Here is an 11,592-nt window from a genome sequence, read left to right as displayed (position 1 = left end):
ATCTTTTCACATTCAATTACTGGCAAATACTAAACACATGCATTATGTCCCCCCCCCCAAATTCCCTTGATGGTAATTTAGTATAGCAGGGTACATGACGGAAACCAAACATATGAGGATGAGACATTTATATAATGGATATACCGCGACGACAATGATGACACTTCTTAAAGACTTCATATTTATAGTAGTAGGCTGAGAGAAATGTGAGGTGGACAATTCTTTTTACACAGAGAAGGGAATTCATTATTTATGAGAGAATACCGTTAACACTTTAGAAGCGGGGTTTCGTACAACATTCTTTTACAAGAAGAATTACAAAAACACCTTACCTTTCGGTTGAAATGATAAAAAAGACAAAGGATATTTATTTCAGCTGGATGAGCAGGCAGGGTTCGAATTGCAGAATTTCATTGTTTTGCCTCCCTTTTTTGTTCGCCTCCGAAAGAGGGTTCGGCTTACTAACTTTTCCGACTTTAACTGTCAATTCAACTCCCCTTTGACTGCCCCGTCTGATGACTAACTATAACTTAACTGAATATATTGTATACTATCTTTCGTTGTGACGTCAGAATCGTGCTCAAACACGTGAATGTTTATCACGTGGATTTACATACACACATGTGTCTGACATATTTTTGGCAACACAAAGACGTTCCTAAATTTGATTTACATTGTCCTAACTCTGACCTCTTGTTGAATCGTTATTCCTAATATAACGGACAATGCGCCACATTCCTATCATCGTATCTAAATGGCAATATATATTATTTTCAACTCCTGAATACTGGGTTGGATTCTAATCTTTTTCTTTAATAAATACTATTTTCAAACTTATTTACTTTGTTTCTCCAATTACCGGGATCTGTTCCCTTCCGTATACAGCAGAAATTCAACAACAACAATTGCCTCCAGAAAGAGAAGTCGATAATCGAGAAAATTATGAACAACTTTAATACATCCTTTAATGAATATAAGCCTCATGAGAGAGAAACATCAGCAAGATCATGTTGCCGCATAAGGGGTTGAACAGGCTCAGCTTACTGATATAAACACAACTACGGGATATATAGTTGAACGAAACAGATATGCTATAATTGAACAAATGCAGATTGAAATATCGCGTACATCTGTTCCTCAATCAAGTTTCTGATTGTATGAAGTACGTAAAAAATTATGCTGCACGTAATTATCAGTTACGTTAATATATGTAAATTAAATAATAGAACAATTGCAGACAATGTAATGCCAAAAATGGATTAAGGAATCATCTTCTAGTGGAAAAATATTTTTCCAGATTTGGGTACATCTCTTGAACCATTATTTTCCTTATTGATAACACGTAGCATACTTCTACACATTTTTGTGAACAAAATTAGGAGTTATAATAAGTGTTTCAGTGTGACAAACTTTTTTGCTGAACACATATGTGAAGCACTCGGCTGGGGTTGGCCTTTGGGTCAAGATCAAAGTGTAGTATCTGTCCTTCAGATGCTACACTTCAATTTCTTGTTGTCTGTTTGTGGAGGAGAAATCCTTTATGACTGAGACAATTTTTATTTTTTGTTCCTTTTCTCCACATTAAAAACGACCTTGATGTCTAACTCTGTCCCGTGGAGAGGCATTGTAAATAGGGACACATATGTGAAGGGGCCTATGTGCCAGCATTTAAAGTTTGTCGACAGATTTGTCAGAGTTGGTTTCTTGAGTCCTATCGAAGTTGGAAATCCATAGTATCTTCAAATATATTTCTTGGGTGATGATCAGCAAGAAGTAATGACACGATGTAACTTTGTTTGATATTGTTCTTGAACTTCAAAATATATCTCACCAAGAAAATAATAATATGACAATTTTTCATTTTTATTGCATTTTCTTTCTCCTTGTCATCTTTTCACGTTCGATTATTGGCAAGGACTAAACACGTGCATTATGCCTCCAAAAAATTCTTTTAGTTGTAATACAACAGCAGTGTCCTCCAGAAAGAAAAGTCAGCAACAGAAAAACTATTAGCAGGAACAACATTAGGAGTTAGAATAATTACTTCAGTGGTGTTGAATGAATATGTGAAAGGATCTATATACCAAGATTTAAAGTTTGTGGACAGATATGCTAGAGTGTTCCCAGCCAGCCTGAATGATCAGCCTATCATCGGCCCATTACATAACCGACGATCAGCCGACAAACACTGTAATGGGCCGATGATGGGCCGATCATTCAGGCTGGCTGGGTTGGTGCTTTGCTTCCCTTCGTATCTTCAAATATATTTAATGGGTAATGATCAACAGAGTTTGATATTATTCTTGAACTTAAAAGTATGCTTCACCGAGAGAATAAATTCATCCAAAACTTTAAGATGATTATGGAACATGCAGCCTGTAACGACTTAAAAGTGGTTATATATGTTAACAAAACCACGAGACAGGCACAGAAGTTTGCAGTTGTAATAGCGGGTCAGGAGTTTGTCATCAGGGCATCATTTTGCATCCCAGAAACAATCAATTACAACGTATCACTAAAGCAATTTGGGGATATGACGCTTTACACGACCCAATCATTCACTGGGCAGGTCAAGAAAGGTATAATTTCTGTGTATTGGAAACAAATCCTCACAACAAAAAGATAGTAGCAGGAAAATATATGTAACGCTTTCTACATATATAGGATTCTGATCCGTGGCGGAATTTTCAACATGCTTATTAAATTTAGGAAACTATTCCAACAATATATAGTTGACATGTATGCTAAAATATAGCATGAGTTTCTTATTTACATTAAAACTCATCAAAGAGAACTAAGGATTACTGATTACATTTACTTGAGGGACTCACTAAATATTAGTGACAATACTGAAAATGTGGGCCAATTGACTCTTCGACCAGCAACATTTATTAAAGGACCCCGGTATATGCATGAATGCACACAAGATACATGTGAGAAAACATGCAATCCAAAATGGCCTGAGATTGCGAAAGAACTCTTTCTGAATGAACAACAGCATGATCGCCATGTCCTTATGCCAAGAGTTTTTTCTTTTATCTAAAGCTAGATATCCTTATCCAACTACTTACGAAAGGAGACCTATTCAGAGTGGTAGTAGCATACATGTAATCTATTGAGTGACAGAAAAAAAGGATTGCCACATGTTCATTGTCTGGTTTGGGCTGAACAAAGTTAAAAATTGAGATCTTCTCACCGACTGTTATCAGTGCGGAAATTCTGGATCCTGTGACAGAGCCAGTTTTACATTATATCATTAGATACCACACGATTCATGGATTATGTGGAAAGTTAAACATATCTGCAACCTATATCAGAGAAGGATAATATCTTTTGAATGAAACTCAGTCAGATAAAAATAGCTATCCACTATATCGTCGATTATCTACTGTTACTCGTGGCTTCCAAACAGCAGTTACCTCCCTTGGCAAAGTAAAATTTTCTGTAGACAATCAATGCGATGTACCATATAATAAACTCCTATGTAAGATTTTTAACACACATATTAATGTTGAATATTGTAACAATGTGAAACCAATTAATTATATTTGTAAGTGTGTGAATAAAAGCAGTGATCAAACTGTCTTCAGAATTGAAAACATTGTTCATAATGAAGTTAAGAGATATGAAACCGACCGCTACATTTCAACTAACGATACCTTTTGGAAAATACTTAAATTCTACATACATGTACATAATTCATTAGTTATTCACCTGTCAGTTCATCTAGAAAATTGACGGCGAATATATTTTACTGAAAGTAATGCATCGGACAGAGTTGCAAATCCATCTACAACAACTCTGACAGCTTTTCTCATTTGTGTAAAATATACTTATCTGCACATACATTTTTGTATGTTGAAGTGCCCGCTTATTATACATGGAACAATCAACATTAGAACTTCAAACGACGGAAAAAGGTTAGATCAGTTCCAGGTTATCCGTGTGTTAAAAAAAAGTTTTAGGTAGATTATACACAGTGCATCCAAACCAATTTGAATGCTTCTGTTTGATACTGCTTCTACACCATGTTAGATGTCCACAAAGCTTTAATGGCCTAAAAAATATCATTGGTAAAATTATGAATACATTCAGGGACGCAGTTCATATGGTCAACTTAATTATGATGACAACCGGAACGCTAGATTACAGAAAGCATCTACATCTGAATCTCATTTGAGACACTTGTTTGCGTCACGTTGATTACAGGTGTAGTGTCTCATCCAACACGGCTTTGGCAAGCACAAAAAGAAGCATTTAAGAAACGCAATCAAGATCTGAGCTTAATGAAACATTTGCAGACAAAATATTCAAGATATGACTTATAAGATGAACTTATAAGAAGATCAGCAATGTTGTCTTATATTCCTTGATACATCCAGAGGCACAGGAAAGACATTTATTATCAAGCTAATTCTTTCAAAAGGAAAAGTAGTTGTAAAAGTGTATTGTCACCACTCTTTTTCCTGATGGTAGAATAGCTCATTCGATATTTAAATTGCCAAAGATTTTGATCCAGTTCACTTAATAGAACGGGATCAGATTCATCTAAAGTTTTACAAAATTCTTTCGTATGAGATTAATGTACAATGGAACAGAAGAAGCATTTGAGTTTGGTTTGGTTGTTTTGTTTTACGGCATATCAACCCTTTTCAGGTTATTTAATGCCGAATCTGGTGATTTTGAAGAACGATTTTTTAATATAGTATATTTGTTTTTTAAGTTGTATTTTATTTAACCCATAGTTGGGACCCTAACAGGTACTACCACTCCAGGTCAGAGTGGACTTGGCAGGAATGACAATTAAGGGGTGGCTCCACACTCCCCAAAACCCGCAGACTGGAGCCTCACCATCGGATATAGTTTAAGATCATATCCAGACCCAACTTTTTATAATTACAGGATTGGGATTGGTATAATTGATTAAAACACGGATTGTGGAAATGGCTCAGCTAAGTTTAAACCCAGTTGGATTACTTACATTCACCACCACTCCTTAAGGCCTGCAAGCTGGGGCCTCATCATCGGATATCGTTTATCCAGGACCGTAAGAAGCATTTGAAGCTCTAGATAAAACATTACATGATCTCGAGAGACATGACGTGGTTATGGGTGGCATCACACTTAATGTTAAGTTACTTCCGACAAACACGTCCTATTCTCCCATGTGAAAGTCCTATGCTTGTATTAAATTGTCACATTTATGGAAGTACATCAACACTGCAACATTATCTACATGGCCACATTAATAGTGACTAAATGGCTGCTAAGTTTGGCTCCATACTTCTGAAAATTGGTGATGGCAAGATTCCATCAACCAAATATGACAAGATTATTATTACTCCAGATATTGGATCGAGTGTTTCATCACTCGCAGAACTAAGTAGCAAAGTTTACTCAGATATAGCTGAAAACTATGTAATTCCTCAATGGCTAACGGAAAGAGCACTTCTATTAATAGCTCCTAATAATGACATAACACATGTCATTAGCCAACAACTTCTTCTTAACGAAATTCTAAGTAAGAAAGACACTTTCAGTTCTCTAGTTTCTAGTCTCGATGATGACCATGTTGTACAACACACAACAAAATTGAAGCAGAAAGCTGGATATCTAATTATGTTACTGTGGAATCTTAACGCTCCACGACTATGCAATGGAACAAGATGGTGTGTTAAACGCATGCAATGTAATGTGATAGAAGGTGTCATATTAACTGGCGCCAAGATTACACATGATTCCATCAGATTTTCCACGTCAATTTAAAAGACTTCATTTCAACTTCAATCTCTGTCCCATCGACGAAATGTTGCACCTTCTGCCAGTTTTACAAGTATTTTGATGGGAGATGCTCCGACGAACAAAAAGCGCTTGTAACCCCTCGACGTAATTACCTCCGACAAACGCGACAAGCAGAAAAGTCACACAGTAGAGATCCCTATATGTAAGAAAGCCTTCTACTCAAATAGTTTCTTTCCTAGAACTGCTAGACTTTAGAATTCCCTTCCAGATTCCTGGTTCACCAATTATACTGACATGCAGAAGTTCAAGTGTAATGTAAGCATACATCTTGTTGCTAAACTCCCTACATAGTATCCCTCCAACGTACGTCTTGATAGTAGCCCACTACATCAACGTAGCACTGTGCTTTGTTTGAGGTGAAAATGTAACAAAAAAAATCCCCAATTAATTTATGTTTTGCTGCCTGGTGTATATGTCAAGTAAATCAAATGTAAAAGAAATAAAAATAATTGTGCTTTAAAAGTGAATTTAGAATCTGAAAAATATCTCTCGGTTGGAGTCTCAGAAATATCGAGTGAATGTCTGGAATCCCTCAGGATGCCCTATCCACATATGGAACTAAAAGATAAAAAATGAAAACAAATACATACATACATACATAGAAATTACAAAGTTAATATCTGGGAGCGCGTTTAATACACTGCGAGAGATGCACCCTAAGACATGCATCTAGGAGAATGGAAAGACACGAGTTCTACTGTCTGCTCCTTCTTATGAAAGCCATTGAACTGACATTGAGATTAGCAGTTATGTCAAAAAGTGAGTTTAGTTCTGCGCAAAGCCTTCACCACAATAAACAAATCATCTGTGTGGATTTCCGAACAACTTAGTTCTTGTGGCGAACCTTATACGTAGGAATCGACGAGAGTATTATCATACACACACACACACACGTACGCACACACGTCCACACACACACATATATACATGCATATATACATACATACATACATATATATGTACATATGTATGCGTGTGTATGTGTGTGTTAATACTAATAGTAAGTTTTTTCTTTATTAAAATACATACGGCGTACTTTGAAAGATGACAGAGAATGCAAAAAATCATTTGTACGTTCCAGAAAAAAAACTAATACTGGACTTGAAAAGTTCATATAAAATCATAAAAGAAAAAATATTGAAGAAAACTGGAGCTAAAGTAATGGAGTTCGTATGGAAATGTCAATTCCATTTAGTAACGAACGTTTCCAACTGTGAAATGGTGGGGTTCTTAACAAGATTTTACAAATTCTCTCTTTAGGAATTCACAAGTATAGCCTTCAACTATAACAAAACATGACTTTTCCTAACTTAAAACCGAATGAAAAAAACAGATTATTAAATATAAGGAAGTAGTGAGAATTACTATTGTATCCAAAATAACATGTTTATCAATATTTTGTATTATTTTATATCAAATAGGTAGTTAATGCGGCCATATTTATTGGAAAAGATTGATGAGAAACAATATATTTTACTTATAGTTGAGTGAAATCATGCGTTAAAGTATATATATATATATATATATTTATATATATATATATATATATATATATATATAGAGAGAGAGAGAGAGAGAGCCAGAGAGAGCTTATATGTAATTTAACTATATGGTATAATAATGACATATGAATAAATAACATAAAGTTCTCTTAGATAGCCCAAGAGGGTGATACGATATTTTCTTAAAGATAACATGTAAAAAGAAATAGACACAGAAGTATTTTCTCATTGTCAAAATGTTGGTCTTTTATTCGTAAAACCTTGCATATAATTGTTTCAACCTCCGCTGTTGACATACACGTATATAAAAATTTATCAATTGTAATTTTGCACAACTGGATTTTATCAGCGCACAGAAGAAGAATTTTTCAAAAGTTTCACAGCTCACCTTTCTTATTCACACAGGGACTATTCATTGTTTTTATCCACAACATATATTGTGTGTCAAACGGGCTATATCTGAATTTTAAATAAAACACACTTGCTGTGCAATGCAATAATACTCCGAAATATGGAGTAGTAGTAGACAGCATTTATTTTCTGCCTATTGCACGTGTTTCATCGTTTCAAAATTCTGGTAATCACGGGTTTAAATTGTTGGGTTCGTAGCAATATTTTTTATATAATTCACTTCATCATTTTATATTGATTACTTTTTCAAATTATTGTTTAATTAATTCTTTTCAACACACGTAAAATTATTTCCAAATTAAAAGCCAAATATTTTATAGGTTCAGCTAATTTTTACAGTTTTTCGATAAACAAACATTCTACCATGGCCCCTCATTCTTTCTCTGTCTTATATATAGTATTTGTGCAATATATTTAACAGAATTTGAACACAGATTGACAATTCCAGAACATGTAATTTTATTCTTAACTTTACGAATGGAAATGTTGGTTTTATACCTATGTTGGATACTCTTATTCATTTGTGATGGTTTGATTTTATCGTCTTATTGGATTAGTTGTAATCAAACAACTCGGAAAGGATTTTGCATAAAACCCTTTGTCCTTTACTGTATTTTGTATATTTTTTTAACACAATTAAAAAGCCAGAAAGACAGACAGTGTATATGTACTGATTATAATTATAAATAGCATATGCGTCTTTGTTTTGTCTCTTTAAGACATCTTACGCTATGTTTTCCTTTCATCACCTAGTCCAGCATTTTCTTCTTGTGACTTTCATTCGTGTTTTTACTAACATCAAACATTTACTGCCTATGTCTGTTCCATTCAAAAAGCACTTAACATTTAATACATCAATATTTCTGTGTAAGACAATAGATCGTTAATATTTGATATTTTTTATCCATTTATTTATTGCGGACTATTATCCTCATCTTCTAGTTTATGTTTCACGACGTTTCGGCCAACTATTCCTCTGGCCTTCTTCAGGTGGTAACCGCGACGGATAGGAACCTCGAATCTCTTAACTGCATTCTCACCAATCATTGCCATTCGTAGTTGTTGACCGCAGCAGGATAGGAACGCCAAATCTCCTAATTGCATCCTCAGCAATTACTTCAATCCATAGTTGTTGTTGTCTCATCACATTTTGGCCAACTTAGCCTCTGACCGGCTTTGGGTAGGATTGAAACCCCTATCTTCAGACAATGTTCACCTGGAACCGTAGAGATTCAACGTCTCTATTCACTGCACCCCGAAGTGGATAGAGACGGTTGTGACTGACAAATCGTAGACGTCGCTCCTTGATGGTAGTAGATATGGCAGGTATGTTGCTATAAAGGTTGCTATAAAGTTGCTGCTTCATGGGATGATCAAGGTATATTTAACACTGTTAAAACAGTAAAGCAAATATCACAAATGAAGACTATTAAGATACGTCAGTGAACCGCCACGAGTGCAATACTCGAGAAAAACCACCGAGACATATATTCTCCTGAGCTTTATAGTGAGTGAAATGGGTTCATTATTATTTGTAATGTTGGACGCCATAACACATCCGTAATTTAAACTTCATATTAGTCTCATTATCGTTTTCTCATTGAGGTTATCAGGTCCGGAAACTTTCATTTTCATTTTTGATCGCCATTTTTACCGAAACTGTTTGGTGTATACGGCGCAATCACGTTGACACAGCGGTTCTCGCCAGATTACCGAAGTTAAGCAACGTTGAGCCTTGCCATTACCAGATGGACGACCACTTGGGAAAGCGAGGCGCTGTATGTACCGCGAGGTAACGTATTAGGTTGAGAAACTGGCGCGGTTTATCTTTTTCTCAAGAGTAGATGTGTGCAGTCAGCACCAACCCTATCCAGGGTTTAACCGGCTTCCTCCGAAGGAGGAAGTTTCATGGGAGTATGTCGCATTTATATCATCGTTAGTAGAGATGACGACGTTAGGTTTTTGCAACTTTTTGCAGGGAGGTGTCGACGTCCTCCTACATACAACACATGGACTTCCCAAATTGGTCACCCATTTTAGTAATGACCAGGCTCAACGTTGCTTAACCGGTGATTTGACGGGAACCGGTGTGTCAACGTGATTATGCCGTATATCAAGGGTAGATGGGACTCTCTTAAACCGTGGTAGGCACCACATCAATTGATGACGTCACGATAAAAATACCCTTGATAGCCCTGACGAAGCATCAAATATTACGCTACCGATATGATTTAGATTACGCTACAAACTCGTGTAGTGAGTTCAATATCTGCTACGGCCGCGCTGGATGGATGGTTTGGTGTATCTCTACACCAAAAGTGTCGTAAATAGTGTCCATTACTTCATCTTGCTATGGCGCACTGTACGTATAATCCGACAGTCGTTTTCCGATTAAGATGCTTCTTTACGAGAAATCATGGCCTATGATTATGTAAACCATTTTCCTGTTCCTCTTCTCTATATTACCGTCTCTATATTCACAGAAAGATGCATTGTTTTTTAATATCTTGAAAATACGTTTTTACCTGAGATATCCTGCTTCTTTGGTACTATAAATGTTCAGTCATGTTTTGTTTGTTTAGGCAGCATTTTCCCAACCACCAATCTTATTTATTGCGCAAAGATCAATTCAGCTAAAGATAATGACGATGGAATGTGTAAAAACTGCTGTAAGGCTATTTCCGTGGGCGTGTCGTTAGAATTTTTATGGTTCTTTTCAAAGTGTTGCAAAAGCGTTCTGTTTGACTATTCCATCGTAGAAGGTACGAGGAAGTCGTAATGTGTTTTATTTGGAAAGTTTCACAAAACTCCTTAACGCGAACTGAGTTCTGTTACTGCTAACCAGAAAGTCAACCATCCCAAACTGAGCGAACAATTCATGAAGAAAGTTTATCGTCACCTTTGTAAGGGGGTTTATTTTACATTAAAAATATTTGAAAAACTACTATGATATGATAATAGACCCGCAAATGTATTATTCTCTAAGAATGATCGGTTGGGCACGAGCAGAAGCAGATGGTACGTCCAGTGTTAAACTACCGTGAATTAAATAGTTTCGTGGATTCGTTCACAGCCAACGCAGAAATATGTACACAAAAGCTAAGACAATGACGGCGGCAAGAAGTGGATGTTTCACTTCTGGATTTACGAAAGGCATATCTTCAGATTCACATTGACGAGGCACTCTAGCCATTTCAAACTGCCCTTTTGAAGGGACAGCGCTTTTGCTCACACGACAAGGATTTGAGCTCAACGTGGCGCTTCTCATTACGAAATCTGTGATAGATACCGTCATATTGTACGACCTCACAATCAAGTGTGGCATATCAACATACGTCAATGATATTTTCATCAATGAAAGTTTTCTCTCTGTGTTTCATGTACGCCAACATTTTTCGGACTTCACTTTAGTCTGCAAGGATTCGATGCAACTAAGAGATGGAGCCAGAGTTCTTGGATTGCAGGTCCAAAAAAAATGCGGCATCTTCACATGGAGACGAAGAAAATAAAATTCCGAAATCCTCGAATGTGATCCCCGTCAACGTGTGTTTTTCCTGTGTGAAAAAGTTGTGGATCATTTTCCCGTGTGTGGATGACTCAGAGTGCCAGTCCCATTTGTCAAGCACCTAGCGATTGCAGCAACTAAGAGACAGGATGACGTCGTATATTAGTGGAGATGCTGAGAAAAGTACGAGAGACGGACCTTGTCAGAAGAGATTTCTGCATAGGTGGTAGCGAGATTACAATCTGGTTAGATGCGAGTTCCGTAGCTATGGGAGTGTATTAGAGACAAGCGGAAATGTCATCGAAGATACGTGTTAGCTGCGTCTGACCAACGATGCAAGGCATATAAATTTAGCCAAGCTCGACTCGGCAC

The 11,592-nt window shown here is 36.4% G+C and overlaps 1 protein-coding gene across 1 annotated transcript; it reads left to right on the top strand.

Annotated features, from left to right (window-relative positions):
- The first annotated feature begins 5,259 nt into the window (after window positions 1-5,259).
- On the top strand, window positions 5,260-5,766 carry LOC145272522 (uncharacterized). Its single transcript, XM_080127037.1, has one exon. The coding sequence runs from the start codon at window positions 5,260-5,262 to the stop codon at window positions 5,764-5,766; it is 507 nt and encodes a 168-aa protein (XP_079983163.1).
- The last annotated feature ends 5,826 nt before the right edge of the window (window positions 5,767-11,592 follow it).

The sequence above is a fragment of the Euprymna scolopes genome, chromosome 4, assembly GCF_053919585.1.
Source record: "Euprymna scolopes isolate OS-2025 chromosome 4, ASM5391958v1, whole genome shotgun sequence".
NCBI classification, from domain to species: Eukaryota; Metazoa; Mollusca; class Cephalopoda; order Sepiida; family Sepiolidae; genus Euprymna; species Euprymna scolopes.
The sequence above is the reverse complement of the archived record's forward strand: the minus strand, read 5'-3'. Positions and strand labels throughout refer to the sequence as shown.

Coding starts and splice junctions, on each gene's coding strand:
- LOC145272522 (XM_080127037.1), top strand. CDS start 5,260: ATGGCTGCTAAGTTTGGCTCCATACTTCTGAAAATTGGTGATGGCAAG.